Below are 24,422 nucleotides of genomic sequence, written 5' to 3'. Positions count from 1 at the left end.
TCCAGATTATTGTGAGTTAGTAAAAAAAAAAAAGAACTTTCAGTATCAGTCATGGGTAAAATTATCATGATTTAGAGGGGTGTGCCTTCAATATCAACACAACCTACTTGCTTTTCTTCCCCACCTTAAAACAAATATTTGATAAAAGTCACATCACTGTTCAAATATTATCAATACTGATATGCAGGGAGGCACACCTTGATATAAAGCCTCCATTGGAGAGTCCTTACACAGATCAGCTTCCTGTTGACTGGGTCACATCACATCTGAAGATGGTACGTACGTTACACTTTTTAATTAGAGAAACTATGAACATGTAGTAACTTGGGAAAAAAGGTTTTTGTTATAGGTTTATAAGAAAATTACTGGTATTAAAACATGAATCAGTGTATAAAACCAAAGACAGAACTGGTACATTAGCAAATAATTAATTCACATAATGATTAAGGTTATAACACAAAATGTAAATACTGCAGATAAGGTATATAATTATACGTGGTTTAAGAGACTCATTATTTTTGCTTAATGCAAACTGTGAATCCTTACAAATCTATCATCTGCAGAATAAATTACTTAAATTCTATTTTTACCAACTGTATGTTGCAAGTAAAACGTCTTTTGCATTTAAATGAATACATAAAAGAACCCTTTTGTATAAGACTGGATCATATGGAAAGATGACAAATCATTACATGCAAATAAGTTCAATGCTAAAACCTTCTGATACTGACAGTGAAACGTTTTTTCTTTCTTAAAGGGCTTTTAGTCTCTTTCATTTGAATGGATTAGCTGTTTGTGTGACCATTACAAGGCATAAATAAAAGCCACCCATCTCCTTTCAGTGTTTAGGAGATCTTAAAAGGGTGATAAATGAGTGCATAACGACACCACGTAGACTATAAAAGAGTGCAGCATGTTTACAGATGGCTTTCCTGTACTCCTCCAGCCTTCTCTCCATGTGTTCATTTGTCTGCTGGGACTGGTAGTCCTGTGCCACTCTTCCTGCTTCTTTGAGATGTTAGAGCTGAAAGATCCGAATAACCCTCCAAAAGGTGAGACCTAAAAGTCATCGAAACCACACCTATGCACCCATTGATACACTTGTGATTACAAATTTATCAGAGCTTGATCAGTGACTGAACTGTGGTTTTATTTCTTTACATGTAGGCTGTGTGGACAGGGATGGAAAGCAGCATGGGATTGGCTCTGAATGGGACAGAGACTGCATGGCGTGCTCTTGTACGGAGGATGGCATGAGCTGCTGTAGCAAGTAAGACTTTCATGCATTGATTTATTACATCACAGCTTATTTTTTCAAAATAGTGCTCTATTACGAAAATTACTGGGGTAGGGAGGGGGCTGAATCTTGTCCATCATATATCGATTATGATTAAACTGAAAAGATTTACGTGTATTTTGTGTTTCACCAAATTGACATCTGGGTCACACTTGATTAAAAATAAAGCTCTGATAAAGAGACAGTATTGTTGGATAGTGCACCTCTATGACCGATCTGTTTCAAAGGAAGTCTGAAATGAAAAAGAATAATGAAATACCATGCCCTGCTATCACACAACATGAAGACTCCCCTCCTTTTAGCCAAGAGCACCTATTATGTGCATGCATGTGGCTTGTTTCAAAGGTTATGTAACTGTTCCTTTGGCGAGTTTACATAACCCCGAGGTGGGTTTAGGCCTGGTTTTATCGTTGTTTGACTGACTGTTCCAGAAAAGTTAGTTGCCTTTTCATCTTTACTATCTTACATTTAGGTATAGACTAAGAAAACATATTTTAATTCACTCTCTGACTCAAAAGCTACCGACAGCTACCAGTTAAGGTGGATTATTTTCTTGTTTGTTACTCAATGCATGAGTTGATGTTGTGAATCAATCAACACACCTTAAATGTTAATATAACTTGACCATCCTATTGTTTTTTTTTGGATCTCTTTCAAGACATACACTTTAGAAAATGATTGGATTTTCAAGCTCTAAAATGGTGGAGTGTTATTTGGATGCACTCCGGTAGCACTACACCACTGTAGAATGTAAAAACCTGACCTGAGCCCGACAGGACCTGACTGGTCGGGGCAGATTCAGATAAATATTAACAATGATGTTCAGGTCAGGTTAAGCCTGGGAAGCTGGGCCACGTCTCTGCCAGGGCTGGGGGTTGTTTTGTTATTTACAGTATTTCAGGTGATAAATATTTATGTATGTTCATGTTAGCTAGCTAACAGTGGAGGACGTCAAGCAAAAGGTGTCATTATGTTACATAACCTGGCCTTTCCAGCAGCAGTGAAGAGAACTTTAGCATTGCTGGAAGACGGATTGAGCAGAGGAGGATGGCAATGCTATCACCTCCGTCCATGATAGCTCCTGGATAATTGGATTATATAAATAATTCAGTTAACGGTGGTTACAGTGCAACAAGAGTTTGTGGAGAGATGAACACTCCAATAGTGAGACTCAAAATGTATTATTTGTAACTGCTGATGATGTTGATGTTAATGCGAAATGTGTGTGTAGTGTAATGTGTGTTTCAAAACAACCTACCTACACAAGCACATTTAAAACAATGCCTCTTGACGTTCATTTACAAGGTGCCACATGTTTAGTCACGGTACACAAACAAGCTGTAACCATGGTAACAACAATAGTGTGAAAAAACTAGGATGCATGTTTCAGACAGAGACATGTGGTCCAAGCCGCACTCTACACCACTGCCCCCCTCCCATCTCTAATAATTTGTGTACAGTCCCTAACTTGTGTTAAACCATTTTAATATGATTGTTTGCCTTTTCTTTTCATCTTAATAATAATCTTTGTCTTTGTCTCTCAGGATCCCTGGTGCAAACACAGTTGACATTCCTGAGGAGTGTGAGCTGGTGGTGGATAAGAAGGCCTGCTCTGCCAAGGTGGTGAAGAAGTCCGACAAAACACAAGAGTGTAACCCTCTCTAAATGTGCTATAAAGTGACCTCTACATCTTAGGGACGACTGAAGTCCAAACTGGCAATACTTTATTTTTCATATATCAACAGCTTTATGGTGTGTGCATACAGTAACTTACCAGTAAACACAGACACATCAACCATGCTCTCTTGTCTTGCTTTTCACCTTTTAAGTTCACCGGCAATAAAGATAAAACCTAAAAACCTGCTCCAGCTCTGTCTCTTCTTGCCTGCTTTGTGTCTCTGTAACAGCAGGTGTCATTTTAGGATGTAATTGAATAAAACCACCACAGTGTGACAGCAGAGCTCAGTGCTCAGAGGGTCTCTGGCACCCAAAGGGCTCTAACAGCCCAATAATAGCGGTTCTCCCCTCGCCCGCTGTCTCTGAAAACACTCTGGCGGTTGTGATGTTCAGCTCCTGCTCCAACTCTCATCTCTGTGGATTCACACCTGTTCAGAGCGTCGTTTCCTCTGTCGTCTTGGCATCAAAGGGACTCTTGGCTCAACCAACCCACCATGTGAGTGCTTTATTTCTTACACATAATAATGATCTATAACACAATATAATTATCTTTGTCAGGGAAAGTCTTTCTTTAGTTAATCAGTTGTAAAATTAATGTTGTGTTGTCTCTTCACACTCAGCTTGTAGCTTAGTGTCCACAGATATTCAGATATACTGTATCTACAATTGCAAATGTTTTTAAATAATGCATTGGATCAACAGCAGTCTACAGAAGGCATTTCTGTGAACGTGCATCCAATTTCCTCGGGAAAACTGGAAAAAACAAACATCAGGAAACCAGGGAAAAAACATGTACATGCATTGATGTATCAAGAGGACATCCCATCTCTTAGTACTCATAGTGATAATAATGATGATAATGATAATCTTGGGAGGTATATCACCCACAAACCTTGACACTACTTGCAGAGAATAATGAGGCTCGGGTCATCATCTCAGGTTGAGCACAGCTCCTCTTATTCTGCTCCTCCAAATGCAGCAGGAGAGAAAATTGATTCTGAATAGTCCCACTGGCTGACTGTGTGCAAAATGAATTCAGCCATGGATACCAGTAAGTGGTATATTCACTGATAGTCTTGTTAAAAATCTGCAATAAAAATATTATTTTAAAGCACGCTTGTGATAAAGGAAGCATCTTTTATGATACACATTTTACGTGAATAGATTTTAATGTGTGACTGCACAGGGGGGAATTTAGAGGTTTGGCTTTCTCTTTGTTTGTCAGGCACTATGTGCAAGCTGTCTCCATGTCATTTCCATTTTCACACCCATTTATTTATAGTATAATTGTCTATTTCATTACAAGCAAATCCTCTTTGTCGCGCCCTCCAGCATGGCTCATACTGTAAGTACAGACCATTAAATTCTAGACGAAGCCACAAAGTTTCCAGAAAATATTTTTTACTATGCATTACGAGGAACTTTTATTAAATGCAATTGTGCATGGCATGATATTGCTACAGAGAATCTCTGTCAGAAAGAGAATAAATTACACTGTCGTGCAGTGTGACAAATGTCTTATCAAAAGCTACTGCAGAAAAAAAAGAGAGAGAACGATAATGTAGGTTAATCAATGAAAATGCATTCTGCACAGTATTTCTCTGAGAAATATACAAGAGAATAAGTCTTTTTCCAGGCAAATAACAGTCAGCCAGTTTCATTTCACTGTCAGAGAGCACTATTTCCTCAGAGATGGGAGACACTTCACTGAGGGAGAAAAGAAGAATATGATGGACAGAGCGGTGCCAGGTCACAGTGCTCCTTATCCTGCAGAGGATTTGCTCTGGAAAGGGAATAATCACAAAAACACACCTACTTGCTGGATGTGCATCTTACAGTGCCACATCACTGCAACATTAGAGGTTCACTTTTCCCTTTTAATGAGACATTTCTTGTTTTTTCTCCTGGTGATGTTTACGGTTCCTTTGCTTGGTTACAGCCGTTTGTTACATCTGGTTACTGGTGACATTACACTTGTCTTTTCTCTTTGAACAAAGCATGATCAATGCTGTGCCACCCTGCCTGCAGCTCGCTCAACACACTGACAGAGTAGGTTAGTAATGATGCAGTGTGAAGTGACTGATAGCAAAGTGTGTGCACCGTTAATGGAAAATGACAGGCTCATTTTCTTCGCGATGCTGGTTTTCACAGCACATGGCAGAGGTTTCAGGGGGGACAGCTACAGTCCATTTTTAGGATCCTGACAATGTCATGCCCTTTCACTTACTACGTTATTGTGTGCTTGAAAAATAGAAGCCTGTGCTCAGATATATGGATAGTAATTTCATTGTCATTTTGCTTTCATGTTCAGTGTGGAAACCAGATTAGAGGGAGGAGAACTGACAAGACAGAGATCTTAAGATGGGTAAAGAAGAAGAGAAAGAATGCTTGTTAAGACCGAGATCTGGACCTACTCTGTGCAGCTGCAGCACTGATGCGAATGTCATTAGTTCTGTAGCTATTTGGTCATAAACCAAAGTGGACACACTGAAATGAAATTAAAATGTTGACCTCATGATGGCACTAAAGGAGAGATCAGGGGCTTGCCAAAGTCACAACAAATCATCCACCAGGAACCATGAATAACTGATAAAATAAGATTTTATGACAATCCATTAAAGGAACAGTTCAGTCAAAATCAAAGACTGTTTTATGTTACATATCGGCGGCGGAGATGTTTGTCTTCTCTCTAATATACTGGAACTAGAAGGCACTCGGCTTGTGGTGCTCAAAGCATCAGAAACATACATCTGAAAAACTCAACACCAATGTCTCTTTCTAGAAATCATAACCATCATCACACAAGATAATCAACAGAATTTGTTGCGAGCAGTTTCATGTAGGAACTATTTTCTTTCTACCGAACTAAACCTGCCAGCCGTATCAATTTCTTCTCCTGTACGAGTAGCTTATGTTTGTAACAACGAAATGTAAACTTTCATGGTGTCCTTCTTGGCTTAGCCATGGATGTATAAAGAGAACTGGATGCAATGTTGGAGGAGGGTCCTGGTCATTCCTATGAAAGCTGCTCAGTGGTGCATGAAGCCAAAAAGATTGACTTTCCTGGTGTTAAATTACCCACATCTTCCACATCAATGGGCCCATGGAGCAAACACACCAGAGAATTCATCGACCGAGCGGCTAACCAAAACTGCTTCCTCTGGTTCAGCCTTCCAATAACTTGAATGGGGATAAAATTAATTAATTATGCAGCTCTTCTATACTTTTGAAATGTTATTAGGCTGAATGGATCAAATTGTGATAGCAAAATGGATTATTTCATGGGGGTTGTGATGCTAAAAAAAAAATCAAAACCAAATTGGACCAATGGCATCACATGAAGTAGGGGGAAAGGTGCGATATGGCCCTAAAATAATATCACAATATTTCAATGTATTTTTGCTATAACAATATTCTTGACAATATGACAAATTAGTATTAAAGAAATACATATTCCATTAAAATTTTCAGAGCATAGAATAGTAATAAAATAGGTGACAACGTTTTACATGTTAGCCTAACAGTTTGCCTTTAAATAGTAAAGTAAACTGTAAAAACTAAACATGTCTTTCTCTCTCATGTCTTTAGTTTGTGAACAACAGCAACTCAGAGTGAGTTTCAGATTATGTGTACAATATTAGTAGTTCAACAAAATAAAATCTTCCACAAATTACACAGAACACAGAACAAAAAAACACAAAAAAAGACAAAATCACTTGACGACACTGACTCCTGTGTGCGCACGGCGAGAGAGGAGGGAGAGACACTGTGCTGTCAGAGTTCCCTCTGAGTGGTAACTCGCTCAAAGAGTGTCAGTAGGCTGTGGCTAAAACATTCAGGACTCCCAGGCCTAATGACACCACAGTTAATTCCACAACACTGAAGCTGCTCCTCTTTTTGGAACCACCCCGCAGTCTTTCATAATTTCGCTTTCAGCCATTCTTGTTGCTGTGCGTATCAGTATGATGTCAATATGTCAACAAGTAGAAATATCGCTAGTATGACGATATGAATTTTTTTGTATGATATTAGAAATGATACCAGTATTATTGTGAACAAGATGATATGGAACACTCCTAATGTGAAGGACCTGGAAGTTACACAGTTTGGTCACTATGTCAAATAGGCTTCAAATTCTGGCACACTTCCTGGGGACCTGAGCGGAGCTGCAACATTAGCTAGCTCAGTGTTGCTAGGTGAGCTAGCAGTCGATGCACGCCTCCTTCCGCCTGGTGATGTGGTTGGTGGGTGTAGTTTGGTAGAAAGAAAATAGTTCCTACATGAAATTGCTCACAACAAGGTCTGTGGATTATCCTGAGGAATCTAGTCATTATTTCTGGAAAGAGACACATTGCTGTTCGGTTTTTCAGTATTATTTTTTTATGTGCTTTGAGCCCCACAAGCTGAGTGCCATCTAGTTGCATTGTATTCTAGAGAGGACAGACTTCTCTACAGCAGGTATCTCCAACACTCAGCTGCTCACACACACACAAAAAACAATATAGATCGATAAGTAGCGCTACAGGTGAGAAAATGTGTATTTTTAATTTGGTGGTGAACTGTCCCTTTACACAGCTGTTCAGACAAACGGACATTGCCATCACAGCCTCCATGCAACCAACACGGCTAAATATAGAACCTAAGGGCATATTTTAATGATAATGCTTTCTTGAACCTAACAGCAGCTTATTAATATGCCTCAGCAGTGAGGTTTAAATTGTGCAGTTCCTCACAGTGACTTAAATAGAAAAAGTCCTCACACGTAGCATCTTTCCTGAGCTTTACTCCCCCTCAGCCCTCGGATCTATTTCTCACCTTTCCCTCACTCTCTGCTCCTCCCAGAACATCAGTATCACATGAACAGAAACTTTGACCCATAAGAGTGATTGCTTGGCAACTGATTACTGTATTTTTCTGTCTCTGTCTGTGCTTCCTTTCTCTTTGTGTCAGATGCAAGTTTCAAGGGGGCGGGGATGGACTGTTTGATCCTGGGGGCTGGTGACACTGAAGCCCTGGTGAGATGTCCCTGAGTGGCAACGAGAGCCAGCGTTCTCCGTCAGCGACAGCTCTGCCTTTGCCCTTCAACAGCTCCACTTCTCCACATTCCCTGCCATGGGAGGAGGGAAGAATTACTCGTGATTCTGTGCAGGAGTGGCTGGGGAATACGACACAGCTACTCTCAGACCTCGCTGTTCTTGGGCACGATGAGCAGTGCCCTATGTCTTCCCTCCTCACAGCGTGTCTGGTCGTGTGGTACAGCATGACAATGGTGTTGGGGCTGATGGGGAACATCGGCCTCATCTGCATCATTGCCCGACGCAGAGAAAAAGTCAATGTCACCGGCATTTTCATCTGCAACCTGTCATTCTCTGACATCCTGGTGTGTGTCTTCTGCCTCCCCTTCACTGTCATATACACACTAATGGACCACTGGGTTTTTGGGTCACTGTTATGCCGGCTGGTGCCATTCATCCAGTGCATGTCTGTGACTGTGTCTGTGTTGTCTCTGGTGTTCATTGCTCTGGAAAGACATCAGCTCATCATTAACCCCTCTGGGTGGAAACCGAGCATTCCTCAGGCCTACATGGTTGTCGGTCTCATTTGGATTCTGGCCTGCTTCACCTCCTCCCCTTTCTTGGCCTTCCAGCTGCTCACAAGTGAGCCCTATGCCAATGTGATTCTGCCCGAGTCCCCGCTCCATCATCAAGCCTCTCCTCAGGCTTATCTCAATGCATCTCCACCTCAACCTGTTTCCTACACATACAAAAACTCATCCTCACTTCCAAATTCATACCGCACCCTTTTTTCTTATGTCCCCACCTCTCCACATATGGAGGCCTGTCTCGAGCACTGGCCCTCCCAGCAGCACAGGCTGGCTTACACCACATGGCTCCTGCTGTTCCAGTACTGTGGTCCACTGTTGTTGGTCCTGCTCTGTTATGTCAGGGTTTTTGTGCGCCTTCGCCATCGCAAAGACATGCTGGACCGTGCCAGGACCCCGGAGAGCCAGTGCATGAGCCACAGCCGTCGAATCAACATCATGCTGGTCGCACTCATAACAGCCTTTGCTCTTTGCTGGCTGCCGCTCACCATCTTCAACGTGGTGTCAGACTGGAACCAGGAGGCTCTGCCTATCTGCCACCACAACCTGCTGTTCTCCCTCTGCCACCTGCTGGCCATGTCCTCCACCTGCATCAACCCCATCATCTACGGCTTCCTCAACTCCAACTTTCGGCAGGAAGTGAGAGAGGTGCTCCTGCACTGCCGCTGTAGCCCGCTAGAGGAGGAGTGTGAGCGTTTCCCCATGTCCACTGTGCACATGGAAGTGTCCCGGACCTCTGTGCCTCTCAACTGCAGGAGCAACTCTGTTTGACTCTCTGTTGATATTAGAAAGGATACTGCTTAAGTAGAATAAAGTCACATAAACTGTACAGTTGTAAGACTAACTTTTGACTGTGGTATTAAGTGCAACATTTTTGTGTATGGTTTGAAGTGAAGTGTACAATGTTGGTATATCTTATTCTGCAGTGAGGAGTGTGGTAATGTAAAAAAAAAAATCTGTTTCAAAGAATGTGTCATTTCAAGCTTGTCTGTGGCTGTATCCCTATTAGATGCTTAACTGTGTACATTATGTACTACATACTATACTGTTTTTTTGCAGTAAGTATACAAGAAAATCAGTATATTTTACCATTGTATACTAACAGGAAGTGATCAAATGTATGCCCCGTTGGACCTCACTTAAACTGACTTTAGAAAGCTACCGCCCCACCATGATCATCCAAACACCACATGAGGAAACATCTTTTTGAATAAAGGTGTTCATTCTTCCAGTTGAGTTTCAGAGACTTAAGCTGTTCTCAAGGCCTGTGTTGGACCAACAAACTATTAAGAGACTTTCCTGTGTGCTGGTTTTTGAAGTGCTGCTGTTGTATTTCTTACATTTTATTACTTCTTTTGTATTTATGGCATTTGTGCTGATGTGAAATTGGTGTGTGAGCTTCTACAGTGAAGAAAAACACGAGGTGTAACATTTGTGATTAATGTGACTCATTGAGGTAAAATGTAAGTTTAGAACTTTGTTAATTTATAAATTTGCTTTAGATGAGTTTAATAAATACAGAAATAACATCAAATGGCTTTTGATGGATATTTAATTGTGTCACAAGTTGACGTGGGGAAGGATGGTTATGGAGATGCATGTAGTTCTTAGATATCTTTCACTTCAGACCTGTACACATATAAATTACACACTATTGTCTATCTGTTTAATCTGTGTACAGCTTGTGCATGTACATGTAAGACTGTAGGATAGTGTAGTCATGTATGTGTGCCTGGAATAATAATCAAATCAGTGGGACTATCATATGCTGTAAATTCTATTAGCAAAAAGAAAAAAAAAGAGATGATGACTAGGATCAAATGCCCAGGGTGCTGAATGGGCTCGGTCCAGCACTGTGTAAGTAGTAAAAACATACACTTCTGAAATGTTTTGTGGTGAAGGATGACCTGAGAACTCCAGGCTGTGTTTGATGGGTAACATCAACTTAATACCATGTAGTTTTAAAACATGAATTGCATCTGGACACCTACGAATTTGAAAAGGTCATCGGAAAATGTCTGCCTAGTACCATCCTCAACAAGTTCAGCCTCATTCCAGGACAGTCTTTGTCTGCTTGAGCTTGCTCCGTGTCAGTGAGGGAAGCAGTTGAGATACTCCTACCCCAGCTCTGTAATTTTCATGTGAAATGTCAGCTGAAAAACATTTCCATGGATTTGACTGAGGTTTTTGTGACAGGAGGTTGGTGAACATGAAAAATAGGCTACAGGCTGAGCCTTTGATTGATCTCTGAGTCACTCTAAACACACTGAAGGAACTGAGTGAGTTTGGTCAGAATTTAAAACTATGCCAAAAATGGAATTTTTTTCCACCACTTTTTTCTTTCTACCGTAAATCAAGTAAATTTTAAATAATTATATGGTTGTCTGTCAAGGGAGACAGAAAAAATAGCAATGACACTTCTAAAAGCTTCATTTCCTCTCCTTTGAGGTTCAAAGTAGTAAGGGCCCTTCCATGTTCCCTTCGCCATCACTTCTGGGTTGGAATGACGTTTGTTACCTAGCAACCAATCATGACCCTTGTCCCAGAATGCATTGCATCACAAACTGCACGCGCGAATCATGCACACACTGTAGTTAAGTGTTCTTGGAAACTACGCAATTTAAACCTCACTGCCGCTTAAAGTAAGTGCGTGGCAATTATTAAAAACACTGTCTGATAACTGTATTCATGTTTATGTAAGTTACTGTTATTACTCGGACATGTGTGTCATACGTGTGCCAGCATATTACGGAAGTTGTACCCCAAGTTAGCCCAACCAGCGAAATGCTAAAGTAACTAAGTTAGTTGTTAGCTCGCTAACTTAGCAACAAAACGTAGCGTAAACTAACGGAAACAGTATCATAGCATCCACTTTAGCGTTGTTAGCTAGCTAATAGGTATTTTTATGTTAGGTAAGATATGTGTGTTAGTCAAAAAGTTGTGCTTTAAATGCTTTAGGTCATACATTACGTCATATATTAGTAAAGAAATTGACCTATACGTTTGATAAAACCCCTCGGTTTACCAGTAACGTAGCTAACGTCCGGTTGTTCAGTTAGCTAATGTTAACACTACTATAACGATACGCGTTTCGGTCATTGAATTTACAACAGACCCCAATACAGAGGTAATGTGTTTTCGAATTCGGCAGAAATGTTGCGTAACCCCCCACAGGAAAAACTAACTTCTTTACTGGCAGGAGTTCACAAAGACTAGAATTTCTAGCAACGTTATTACAAGTTGAAACATGAGGAAGGAGCATAGCATTTCCTACTTTCCCCCCAAGTTCAATATTTCTGATTCTGACAGATCGGTAGGTTCTTTATATGGTTTTGAAACAATTACTGTTACATGTTACTTAGTTAAGTTAGTCAGTTAGTCAGTAGCAGTTTATTTTGAACATGTAAATAGCAATAAACAAAAGAGGCACACAGTGGTAGACAGACATAAAGAGACAGAACAGGTTACTAAAGGAAGCATGAAAACTAAAAAACAACTTATAGTGATCTGATTTACATGTCCAAAAAGGAGTGGGACAAGGTACAAATTTATTTATTCCCATCCCCTTCGTCATATATTGACGATAGTCAATTATGTAGCTCCCCATCAGTATAAAGCTGCACAATAATGTATTCTCCAAGACCTACTCTAACATATTAAATTAAATACCAATAATATCTGTCTTCCAGCACAATATAAATAATTACAAAAATACTCAGAAAATAGAAATTCATATATCTACACCTTATTCAAAAAATAATCTCATCTTTATATCCTTATCAAATCATGACAGATATGTTTGCTCTGTCAAACTATATACATATTCACATGTATATACACATAGTTTTAACATACATACACAGAACTGATGGTAATAGATAAATGAATAAATAAAAGGTAAACACCAATTAGTTGTCAGCTATTAAATTAATCACCAACTAATTCGATAATCGATTAATTGGTTTGAGTTATTTTTTATGGGGAAAAAAAGTCTCCCACATACTGCTTTTGCTCTGCATCACAATATTATTGGTTATTCTAACATTTTGACCCTTCATCAAGAGTATGTTAGAAAGAAGAAAAGAAATAAAAATGTTAATTCTCTGACTCCACCTTCTTTAATGTAAATATTTTGGGTTTTCTTTACTTGCAGTAAACTGAATATCTTTGGGTTGTGGACAACATTTTTGGATGTCATCATGGGCTGTTGGAATCATATTCATTTTCATCATTTTCCAAACAACTAATCAATTAATCGAGAAAATAATCAGCAATGAAAACATTAGTTTGTTGCAGCCCTATTCACAAGTGTGACCAGTTGCTTGTTTTTTCGCCATCCTGTATCTTCATGACGTGATAGATTTTGGCTATTGTCATTACTTTTTCCATTCGTAAGACGAATTATTCAGTATTAGTAGAATGACTATAATGGAAATAATTCCCTCCCTGTTCTTGACACTGATTGACTGAGCGTTTTTTGCATGGTTAAACCGATTGGTTTAATGAGCATGATGGACTCAGGGGGTCACAGCAAGTAAAATTTATGTGCATTGTTAAAGCTGATTTACCAGCTCAAAGAATGTCTTCATTGATTTTTTTTTTTTTTGTTGTTGTTTGTTTTTCTAGGTGAAGCTAAAGACCAGTAATGACCACAGGCAACAACACTTCAGTCCTCAAAGGTATTGCACATCATCGTAGTTTTACTGCAGTTATCCTAAGCTGAACTTTATGGCTCATGGTATATGTTAATAACTCTGTTCATTGTGTCTGCAGATGTTGTTGCCTATGTTGATGTGTGGTCATCAGACAAAACAGCAAACTATTCAAAACCATTTATTCAGCAGCTGCAGGAAATGGGAGCTCAGGTGAGAATGCACGGCACACATTTGCACTATACTCTATACCATCTACTTTATTTACAGACAGTAGATATATGTAATTTGCCTTTTCTTTCACAGGTATCAAAAACATTCAATAAACAAGTCACTCATGTGGTCTTTAACAATGGTCACCCCGCTACATGGCGAAAAGCCAAGAAAAGTGCTGTGAAGCTTGTGTCTGTTCTCTGGGTAGGCAGGTAAGAATAACACTGAGAGTTGTGTCCTTTTTAAACTTCAACAATTTCATGATTGTTTTGAAAAATTGTATTGTCATGAAGTGTTACAAGATGTTGTCAGTCATTATTTGAATCTGTTCATGTGGCTTATTTTTGGTGAAATGACAATGTCCAGATGTCACGATGATGGTGTGCGTGTGGATGAGGAGTTGTTTCCAGCCTTAAATGATGAAAGCAATCCAGTGTTGAAGAACAAGAAAGTGAGTAGTGTGTGTTGGACCTTTGTTTGTCCAGCCATACATTGATCTGATTTGGGGTCACTGACTGACGTCGATTCTTATGACATGATGCAAGAGTCAATGCTTCCCTCAATTCTGTTCTACTTGTTTTTACACTTCACTGTCATACTGACCCATAGAGAGCTAGAAAAGTGCACTCATTTGAATGCAGAGCTCTGCCAGGTGTGTCTGGGGAGTCAGGGAGTGCAGGGCAGGCTGCGTGTATGCATGACAACAGTGGAATAAATACAAACTAAACTTGTCTTACCTTGGCCTCCAAATCTTGACAGGAGCAACTCCTAGACACAAGCAGTGTAGAATTTCACTTTCAATATGAAAATACCAACAAAAATCTACGTGACATCCATGTATGCTGTCCCTGGCGAAAGAAGGTTCCAATCTGAAGTTGCTCTTGATCACTTGTAGTCCTTACCAGCCAGTTAAGAGGAGTGAGGACTCAGCAGTCATAGCGGTATACAACAGAGTAGTTATAAAAAAGGTTTTTCAGAAATTGCACATAACAATAACCATGAAAGGTCCTTGAGCATACAGTCATAAATGTGCACAAGAAATATTTGGCTCTTGGGTCCAGTAACGTGCAAGAAGATCAGCTTCTTAAATGTGAATATTATATAAATGATTGACAGATGAATTGACAATGAAAATAATCATTAGTTGCATCCCTGGTATGTACAAACAGCTTGTAATTGTAAGCTGTTATTCTGGCTCCCTCTACTAATCATAACGACTCTGTGATTAATTCAGCGAAGTTGTCCTTGTTCTATGTTGCATAAACTGAGTGAGAAAGCGAGGGGGGTTCAGCTTTTCTAGGCAGCATGAGAACATAACAGTTTAATTTAAATGATTTTTACCTTTGAAATTATTCAGCCTGCATTTATTTACTTTCTATTCAAACCATTTTTGTGTTTGATTCACATAGCATCGCTGCATGCAGCCAAAAGATTCTCCAGAGAGGACACCTGAAAACGACAGACGCATGAGGAAGAAATTAGACAAGATGATGAAAGACCTCGCTCCAGTACAACCTCTTGGTAAGACATTATTACACCATTAGAAACTTTTCAATACAGTTGTGAAATGACAAGCTTCATCCTTTGATTTGTTTTACCCACAGTTACAGATGTGTCACCCATCATTATCGATGAAGAGAATGGAATAGTTTATAGCCCTGCATTGAAAAGATCAGATTATATGGCACAGCGTTTGAGAGACATGAAGGAGAAACGGGAAAACCTCTCACCCACAGGTATGTGTCGCACTTTTACAGGCTGATGAACTGACGAGGACTTTAAAATATTTAAACACTTAGAAATTCACATTTACATCACTGTCTTCCAGCTTCACAAATGATTGAATCCCGCACACCCACTGGACTGAAGCCCTCTCTTGGGAGCACACCAACCATCCTCAAATTAATATGTAAGAAAATTTGTTGTTATCTTCTTGTTACCGATCAATTAAAAATGTTAGTGTATTTTTTTCTCAACCTCCCAGGATCAGTTTCTAAATTTCCTTTTGAAGGGAAGTGTTGGAGAGTTCCTGATACCATATTTAATTTGTATTGCAATAGTTATATGATATAAACATGTCTTGTATGTGTTTAAAGTGGCTACATATATTTCTGAGTAATTAAAATATACATTACATGCATTTTTGTAGGGTTAGCTGGCACATTAAGAAACAAAGCCAGATGAACCCACGTGTTAAAATCCAAGATAGCACTTGTTCTTGTACTTTGGAAAATGCTTCTCAAAGTTGAATCTTTGATCCTGTGTCATTTATAATCATTCTATGTATTTGTTTTTGCTCAAGCTCATAAAATAAGGAAGTGAATATTTGAAAACAGTAAAGAAATGATATTAAAAACACTTTAAGACATGATATGACAGCAGTCCTTGTGTGTGATCTCTTTAGCTTGCTATGTGAGCAGCTCCTCACCAGCCTCTTGTTACCTTTGACTCTCTGCAGTTCGTGACATAAAGAACAATGTGAAGTGGGAGCAGCTGCCTGTGTTTTTATATAGTGGAGGTTATTTAGAGCTGCTCCACATACACTAGCAAACAAAAGCAATGAACAGAAAGTGGCTAAATGATGCAAAACTCTTAATATTTCTTTTTTTCTTACATAGATGACCAGTCGGATGATGATTCCAGTGCGTCTGCGGCTGAACCTGCTTACTCACCTGACAAGGAAGAAGGAAGAACACAAGTTGATGTGACTGACCATGACCATCTTGAACAGCGCCACAGGAAGAGCTCCACAAAGCCTTGGCTCTCGCCCTGCCGTGATGTGCCAAGGCGGATTTCAAGTCCTGTGAAATGTCCTGACTTCAAGGAGGAAGACGACACAAAAGGGACTGGACAAAAAAAGTCAAGAAGGACCTCAGTCAGAAAAAAGCCAGCAGAGAAACTCCAATCTGTTGGTTTATTAGAAAGTCCTTGCAAGGATAGGAGATCTGACAAAAGCAAGAACTGTCAAAAAGAAAAAAGGCGATCACAGATGAAAACATCTCATCCATCACCTAACAAATCTGAAAAGGGAAAGGGAAAAAATAAAGCTGCTACATCCTCTACAGAGACTAAGACCCATTTTTGTTTAGATGCTGTAGACTCGTCTAGTTGCCTCTCGTCTTCAGCCGAAATAGGTGATGCTGCAGTTGAACTGTCAAAACAAACTGCCACCCCATTACAGAAACTACCCAAACGAGCCAGACTGTCACTTTCTGCCTTAGCCCGATCTTTCACTCTGTCCACTGACTGTAAAAGTGCTACCTCAGATACCGTGAATGGAGATAATGATAACGTGTTTGAGGACTATTTCTCCCCAGCTAACCACCACCAAGGATCCAAAAGACCTTTGCCCAACCTCCCCGTAGAGACAGACATTCAGATTCCTTTTGAGTTGGACTCTGTGCCTCATAAGAGAAAGCAAAGAAGAAGTGAAAGCGTTGGGTCTGAAACTATCAGTAAAAAGAAGAGGAAACTGGAGAAAAATCAGCAGTCCGATGCAAGCAGTGAGCCTCAAAGTCATCCACAACAGGATGTTAAAGAATCTCTGCCTTCATTGGAAGGTCCAAGTGCCGATGTCACGCTCGTTGCTAGAAGGCAAAGACAAAGCACTTTGCCATTTACGAGCACAACTAAGGGTGATGCGGTGAAGCCAAGAAGAAAATCTACACCAGTGCAACCAACAGTGTTAACAGAGCCGGACACAGAGCCACAGAAAAACTCTGATGTCAATGTGCTCTCTCATTCCTCGGAAAGTGAGTAGTAGGGCTAGAAAGTGTATATTGAAAGGACTTTCCCTCTAAAGTCTTCATCATTATGAACTGAGCAGAATGAAATATTACTCATGGTGTTTGAACTCTCACAGTGGTGGAGGTTTGTGAATGTGTCTGTACTCCCTGACTCATGTAAGTGGTGCAACATAATTATTCTTTAAGGGGGACACTTTAATCTTGGATTAGTGAATTTTTCAGTTTTCTGATGGTAAATGTTTTTTTATTGATGTCACGTATAAAGAGAAGTATTGAGAAATAACCTCAATGGAAATAAATGCGGCCTTTTCATATGAGAATTCTCGTAATGATTTGTATGTGTTTGTCTTTTGAAGACCGACGCCGTAATTAAGAGATTTAATTTATATGCATGCACATATGTGTATACATATATACTGTATATGTGTATAGAGAGAGATGTGTTCTCTCCATGTCTCTGCATATCCTTTGGTTTCTGGTTTTCTCCCACAATACAAAGACGTGAGTAAGATGAATTGGAAGCTCTATTTACTCATATATGTACATTTGTTTGTCAGTTTGTGATAGACTGGCGACATGTCCAAGGTGTGTACCTCACATCTCGCCCAACGTATGCGCAGGCCTGACTCCCCAAGGTCCTGAACAGAAGTAGCTTTGAAACTGGACAGATTTAGAGATGGAAAATCAGCATTTAATGGTTCTCAACAGATCATAATTGAAATCTAAGCTTTCTTTACTGTTGAGTTTTAAACTATACTGATGTAAACAAATGTTACAGTATCAGGAAACACTGATAAATTGGATTTAATGTAAAGACGTAAATCAAAAAACCTGCAAGATTGAGCATAGTAGCAGTTATCAATACTGTGTTTCAAATTTTTGGTTGTTCTATTTCCTCACACATTTGAAGCTGAGTATATTTAGTATTTTATTGAAAAGGTGTTTCTCCTGAACATTATGTAAGCCTTGAGAATATTTTAATCTAAATCTTACTTAACTTTATCCGTTAAAATAATGAAATAAAGTGAATAATAATGTTACTTGTAGTAGTGAGGAGGTAGAAAGTGGTATAAAAATAATGCAACTGACAATTTAAATGTTGCAGATCCCAGCCAGGTGTCAATGGCAAGATTAGAGATGAAAAACACAAAGTCAGACACACACACACACACACAGACAGACAAAAAACAGTGCCTGTTGTGTGATAGATTGAGTGACATCCCCCCACGCTGTTTTCAATTGTTTTTCTTGTTTTCAAATGTAGGTAGAGGAAATGTACGTACAGTCGCAGCTGGTTTAACAGAGGTTCCCCCTGAGGACAAAGAAGAAAATCATAATAAGCAAGTCAGCTTGAGTCTACAGAACATGGTTAACAAAACAAAGGTAAGAGGACATTGTGATTGTTTTTAATTTTTAATGTTAATTATGGTGATTGAATTTGAAGACTTTTTCACTGAATCAGAACATTTTCCCCAAAAAACACATATTGATGGGACACTTCCGACAGAGTTGTGGGACTGCAAACAACAGGATACAAGTATTAAGTCACAACAGGAGGCTTACTGATTCATTAAAGTAGAGCAATATTTGTTTTTTGTATTATAAGTGATGTCTTTTCCTGCTTTTTAAGGGAGCATTACAGTAAAGTGACGTCATTTTTTGAACTTACCAGAGTGTTCTAGCCGTTCTGTTATTTGCTTTTACACTCTTAGTTACTATATCCACTTTACTGATGATTTTTTTTATCATAAATCTCACTGAATGTTTTGTAAAAAGTTGTCAACTCAAAAATATTGTCTCAATATCGAGGTATTTGATCAAAAATATTTTGATATTTGACTATTCTCCATATCGCCCAGCCCTTAAAGATACTGCTGTGACATGGGATTGCACAGTTTTAATTACAGATGTCCCATTTGCTCATTTAAAAGATTATTTCCTTTGTTCATTGTACTTCAGTTCCAGACTTTGAGACAGGTCACATTTTGATATGACAGTTTTTCTAATTTTAGCTAAATTAACTTTGCACAGTGCCATATTTATTTTTATCACAGAATCACAGAAAAGGTAAACACAGTGTTGAGTTAGATGCATTTTCTCTGTTCTTCAAGCTTCTCTTATTTACTCGGGTATGTGCTCTTTTATCTCCCAAATCTGTTGCAGCTGCAGAATATGACATAGTTTTATGAAATATAGGAAGTTTAGGATGTAAACGAAACATCAGTGGTGTGCGTGTGTCGTTCCTTTTAAGTATTTCCCCCATCAGGTCACACACTTCCATAGCTGTAGGCGTTTGACGCATCTAGCTAAGAGGTTCTGTCTGGTCCTGAGGGTTTCCTGTGTTTTGCCTCTGTGACAGTAGCGTACAACTTCCTTGCTTGTGAAATGCACCTGGGCTCTGTTTTCGTTACGCTGGTAACCTCAACAAGCTGTTGCTGAAAAAAAGCCAAACATGATGTCATCTCTTCCTTCGATCTCGTGTTATGGGTTGGGTTTATTGCAGCCTGATTACAGAGGTGTTTGTAGTTGTTCTCTTACTTGTGTCAAGGCCCTGATGAAAGATTCATGATCAGATGTGAGGCAGTATCGGTGAACATTTAGAGGTCACACTTACATCATCAGTCTTTGAAAGTGCAGATGGTAGAAATTGATAAATAAAATGTTGCTCAGATACAGTGCAAATGTGCTGCTGTTGTTGGTCTAGTGGTCTGGCAAACATACCATATATCTCAGAAGTCTTTGCTATGAATTGAACGGGGGACCTTCGTGACACTTATCTCTCCTGGTGATTCCTACCGCATTTAATTGTCAATTTTCTATCAAAGACAGTTCTTTGAAAATCATCTTTCGGGGCCCACGAACAACCACACTATCTCCTGATGTCTCCCAGTTGGGGCTAAGGATCTTTGTTGCGTGTCATTCCTTATCATTGTCGACTCATTTCTCACCACCTCATTACTGTCAATCCTACAATAAATGCACTAATGCAGAATAGTAACCGCTCCACCTGGCTCAGTCAAGGTGCTGAAGACATCAATGAGTCCAGATTGGTAGAAAAAGATTCCCGCACACTTAGATCTATGCAGCATCTCACTTTATTGCTGAGCTTTCGGTCTATTCAACCTTCATCAGAGCATACATCTCTTGTACGTATGACCTTCATCAGAGCATACATCTCTTGTATGTACGTATGCTCTGATGAGGGTCGAATAGACCGAACGCTCAGTAATAAAGTGAGACACTTCATAGATGTAAGCGTGCGGAAATCTTTTTCTACAATAAATGCTCTAAAGTTTCCCCAAAATGCTTTAAGAATCTCACATTTCATTTGTCTTCTCAACCTCATGATTTCTGTAAGATTATCAACTGCAGGGTCTAAAAATCTGATGAACCTTGGTCCTCTTAAGCGTAAGACTCTTACATTCAAGAGTCAGAATAAGTTAAGTGATATAATTCAGGGTTCCCGTGGATTCTTAAAACACCTTAAAAGGAATTTAGTTCATTAATCTAAAAAAATAAGGCCTTCATTTGTAATGAAAAGTCCTAAATCAGTCTATATGTTGTCTGTATGTGTAGCAGTTGGATGAAGGATTTTACAAACAGTTTTTGAAACTTGGCTCGATGAGAATCAACAAAATTGTCCCTAATCCTAAGTAACTGATGTCAGTTCATGTTTTTGTTCCTTCAGTTTTGGTTATGGTAAAACTGGTCTTTAATTTCACTCTGAGAGGCATTAAAAGAGTCTTAAATCCAGCTCACCGTAAGCTGCAGGCACCCTGTCTCTCAGTCCATGTGTATGTGAGGTGCTCTTCACTTGACAAGTGGTTATCTGGTGTTTTCACTCTCATTGCTCTTTGTAATTGGCTCTCACGGCTTCAGTTGATCTCAATCTTCGCAGAGACCCAGGATCCTCATATCCCTCTCTGATTTTCTGGATAGCACTATTTTCATTTTGCACAGTAGCAGCCATCACGGAGACCGACTCATTCAGTGAAGAATTTCCTTCATTTGTGCTGGGAGCGCTGGTGCTTAGAGGCCATGCTGCAGTTCACACCAGCTCTTTGTCAGAGGCTCATTATGTGTGGCTCATTCTTCAATGCCTGTTTTGTTGTGCTGCTGCCAGAACATGTTCACTGCATAAGATAAGCCAAAGTCCCCTTTGAGGAACCTTTAGAATAGCTGCCCATGTTTTGAGTTGTTTGATTGAGTTTGAAAGACCTCGAAATGAGCTGTTTTTCTTGTCACTTGTTGGCAGTGCTGTAGTGTTAGAAGAAGAAAACTGAAATATCAAAACTTTTCCTTTGAACAAAATTTCTGTCAGGACAACAGAGGAGTAGCAGTCATGGGGCGATGGTAGCCAACTCAGTGAGTTCACAACTCGCTTATCAGGGATAGTGTGATGTGTGAGTGGTGTGGGAGGCACTGGTGGACCGTTTTGGCACCATGTGCGCTGCAGGCCTTAACCCCTGACTTCCAGCTGGGGGACCAGATATCAGAGTGTGGCAGGAAAGGGCCCGGTGGTCCTGTTTGTAACTGCTGCTCAGGTGTTTGTGTCGATGATGGCTCGCTGTATTGGGGCCAAAGTACGAGGCTGGATGGACCACAGACGTCAGATTACAAATTTACAGTTCTGTTTCAGTGGCTCCGAATGTGTTTTTCTCCACTCATGGCCTTGGTGTTTGATTTCCTTTTTGGTCTCTATGCAACTATACATCCGGCAGGGTTATTGAAAGTGCACAGTCTGTCTGGCTGTTGAATAATGATACTTTTTTACCTGTTCAGTGCCTTATCATTCAACAGACCAGCTCACAATACTTACACCCAAAAACACCCATATGTGTATTATATTTCCCAGTGCCTTTGGGACATTTCTTATTTATAGATATTGTATTATTGGCTACATCAAAGTGTAGCTTTGTTCCACATAGAGTTCACAGATTTCACTTCTGTTTTCTGTGGTTTTTGTCTCCTATAAACACAAGCCAAGAAACAAGTCAAGCCAAATCTGTGCTCTGTAGCTGCTTCACTTAACATCAAATTGTTTGTCACATTAAGTTCTCAGAGAACACTGTGACTATTAGAACTACTCCCCAAAAATAAAACAGGTGTGAAAGCAATAAACACAGACTGTAATGGTGTAATTGATTTCAGTCTTTGTTTTTGCTCTTACAGCCTTTGTCTAATTTCTTTACAGTTACATTTACTTCACATAATGTTAGTTGAACTGTCCAATACTGATCTTTGTCCCTGTCGTTTCTTTTTGTTACAGACTATGAGAACACTGGTCATGACAAGCATGCCCACTGAGTGAGTACAAACCTTTGTCTTAAGAGTAGATTGCTTCCAACACTTTTTATGCATTGGTGAACAAGCTGGAAAAAAAAGATTGTTGTGTAATTGTTTGGATGCTCTCTGCTCTTCTCAACTTTTGTAGGAAGCAGCACACAGTGGCTCAGGTGGTGACGACACTTGGTGGCTTTTCAATCGTTGACCGTGTTTGTGAGAGCACAACTCACGTGTTGTCTGGGAGTGACCGGCGGACTCTCAATATTCTGTTGGGCATAGCTCGTGGCTGCTGGATCCTGTCTTTTGAATGGGTATGCATGTTTATATTTTTTTCTATGCCATAAGATGAAGTTATTTAGGATGATGATGAAGTTTGACACTTTTATTTTTACTTATCCTGAGTAGATCCTCTGGTGTTTGGAGCAAAGGCAGTGGATTCCAGAGGAACCATATGAACTTTCAGAGCAGTTTCCTGCAGCACAGGTGAGTACTAAGACTATTAATTCTATTCTTATGTTGCCAGTACTAGTTTAATAGTACTATGAAAAGTGCCCGCCACACCACCCTAAACCCAAATGAGCTTTAAACTTACCTGTAAAGCTCATTATGTTTTATTTTAACTTTAATGGCCCTATAAAAGTTTTCACTGGGTGACACTCATTAATATTGCATAGAGCCTGTGCCCCATATAGGCTGATTACTTAGTAGTGGCCTGGGATTGAATCTGACCTGCAGCCCTTTGCTGCATCCTCTATCTCTCTCTCCCTTTTCCTGTCACTCTCTAGCTGTTTATAATAAAGGCAATGAAATCCCTTCAACATAATCTTTAAAGAACTATATTAAATAACATTCAGTGTACTGATGGTATGTTTGGTAGTTTATACATTTGCCTAGGTTTTCCATTCTAAATGTGACAATTAAAGAAGAAGCCTGTGAATTAAATATATGGAATTTATTTGGTTATTTATTTATTTTATGGCTCTGTGACAGTGGTGGCCAGAGGCACTGTGTTTTTGGGCTGTCCATGCATACATTTCATTCTAGTACACGCAATGTCTTAGGAACGCCTTAAGGGGATTTTATCAAATTTGGCTCAAACATTTATGTGGACTCAAGAATGAGTTGGTTTGACCTCACAAAATATGTTTTTGGCTCAACTCAGGAATTCGTATGCTAATTTTGACAGTTTTTCACACAAATGTCTAATAGAATAAAATAAAGAAGTGATGAGGTTTCATATCCCAAAGGTTAAAGCTCAGCTTCACTGTGACATCATAATATTCTGCACAAACACTTTTCTGGCCATTATTCAACATCATATCTCAGGAACAGAAGAGGTTACATTTGGTCAGGTACTGAATTTGTGACTTTAATTTTGGGTGTCCACCTTGAGACTATGCTGATTGTATAGATCTTCTGTGCTGCAGAGGGGAAGATGTGTGTGAAGCATCAACGTTTCGCCAAGACACTTTTAAGACACCATTTATAAAACCTAATATTAAATTCTTTCAAAGTCTTCACTACAAGTACTTTATGAATCTGGACAGACATGGATGTAAACTGCAGCATGACTAGTTGGCGGTGGTACAACCACGAGGTGGCAATTCTAGTTTTGCACTGTTAGCTGTCCTGGACAAGGGCCAAGCTTAAGTTAGAGAATCACACTAATCTATATATCTTAGATAAAAAAAAACTTGGTTTAAATTTCTTCAGTTTTATCCTTTTTTTGTATATAAATCATTTTCTATATATAAATCATCTTTGCAATGCCCCTTTTTGACACTCAATACTAATAAAGACTCGTAAAACCAAAGCTGAGGAAGCTGGACGGAAACCTGCTAATTTTTATTGCCAGTCATCCATTTTCAGTCCGCTTGTTTTTCCTGAGGCATCCTGTGTGAACTGTGAGCATTGCCTCTTCCTGAACTCGTCATTCATGAATCACTGTC

At 39.5% G+C, this 24,422-nt stretch overlaps 3 protein-coding genes across 5 annotated transcripts in view; all 3 read left to right on the top strand.

Annotated features, from left to right (window-relative positions):
* Window positions 1-154: 154 nt before the first annotated feature.
* On the top strand, window positions 155-3,156 carry si:ch73-288o11.4 (beta-microseminoprotein). Its single transcript, XM_050071520.1, has 4 exons — window positions 155-275; window positions 947-1,052; window positions 1,168-1,270; window positions 2,842-3,156. The coding sequence occupies exons 1-4, from the start codon at window positions 273-275 to the stop codon at window positions 2,960-2,962; spliced, it is 333 nt and encodes a 110-aa protein (XP_049927477.1). The 5' UTR covers window positions 155-272; the 3' UTR covers window positions 2,963-3,156.
* Window positions 3,157-3,361: 205 nt separating this feature from the next.
* LOC126406870 (neuropeptide Y receptor type 4-2-like) lies at window positions 3,362-10,002 on the top strand. Its single transcript, XM_050071417.1, has 2 exons — window positions 3,362-3,470; window positions 7,925-10,002. The coding sequence occupies exon 2, from the start codon at window positions 7,995-7,997 to the stop codon at window positions 9,345-9,347; it is 1,353 nt and encodes a 450-aa protein (XP_049927374.1). The 5' UTR covers window positions 3,362-3,470; window positions 7,925-7,994; the 3' UTR covers window positions 9,348-10,002.
* A 1,130-nt stretch (window positions 10,003-11,132) lies between these two features.
* Window positions 11,133-24,422, top strand: part of mcph1 (microcephalin 1) — a 37,693-nt gene continuing 24,403 nt past the window's right edge. For all 3 annotated transcript variants that reach the window (XM_050071358.1, XM_050071356.1, XM_050071357.1), the window contains exons 1-13: window positions 11,133-11,218; window positions 13,203-13,255; window positions 13,350-13,441; window positions 13,535-13,653; window positions 13,808-13,892; window positions 14,851-14,962; window positions 15,046-15,177; window positions 15,270-15,350; window positions 16,060-17,193; window positions 18,452-18,570; window positions 22,457-22,494; window positions 22,622-22,784; window positions 22,879-22,956. In XM_050071358.1, coding sequence (XP_049927315.1) covers window positions 13,222-13,255; window positions 13,350-13,441; window positions 13,535-13,653; window positions 13,808-13,892; window positions 14,851-14,962; window positions 15,046-15,177; window positions 15,270-15,350; window positions 16,060-17,193; window positions 18,452-18,570; window positions 22,457-22,494; window positions 22,622-22,784; window positions 22,879-22,956 — 2,187 coding nt within the window. In that variant the 5' untranslated portion in view covers window positions 11,133-11,218; window positions 13,203-13,221. The remainder of the gene's footprint in view (window positions 11,219-13,202; window positions 13,256-13,349; window positions 13,442-13,534; window positions 13,654-13,807; window positions 13,893-14,850; window positions 14,963-15,045; window positions 15,178-15,269; window positions 15,351-16,059; window positions 17,194-18,451; window positions 18,571-22,456; window positions 22,495-22,621; window positions 22,785-22,878; window positions 22,957-24,422) is intronic.

This window comes from Epinephelus moara, chromosome 19, assembly GCF_006386435.1.
Source record: "Epinephelus moara isolate mb chromosome 19, YSFRI_EMoa_1.0, whole genome shotgun sequence".
In the NCBI taxonomy this organism is placed as follows: Eukaryota; Metazoa; Chordata; class Actinopteri; order Perciformes; family Serranidae; genus Epinephelus; species Epinephelus moara.
Note: the sequence above shows the minus strand (reverse complement) of the source record. Positions and strands in the feature narration are given on the sequence as shown.

Coding starts and splice junctions, on each gene's coding strand:
- LOC126406870 (XM_050071417.1), top strand. CDS start 7,995: ATGTCCCTGAGTGGCAACGAGAGCCAGCGTTCTCCGTCAGCGACAGCT.
- si:ch73-288o11.4 (XM_050071520.1), top strand. Junction 1,053..1,167: donor TCCGAATAACCCTCCAAAAG/GTGAGACCTAAA, acceptor CTTTACATGTAG/GCTGTGTGGACAGGGATGGA. Junction 1,271..2,841: donor GGCATGAGCTGCTGTAGCAA/GTAAGACTTTCA, acceptor TTTGTCTCTCAG/GATCCCTGGTGCAAACACAG.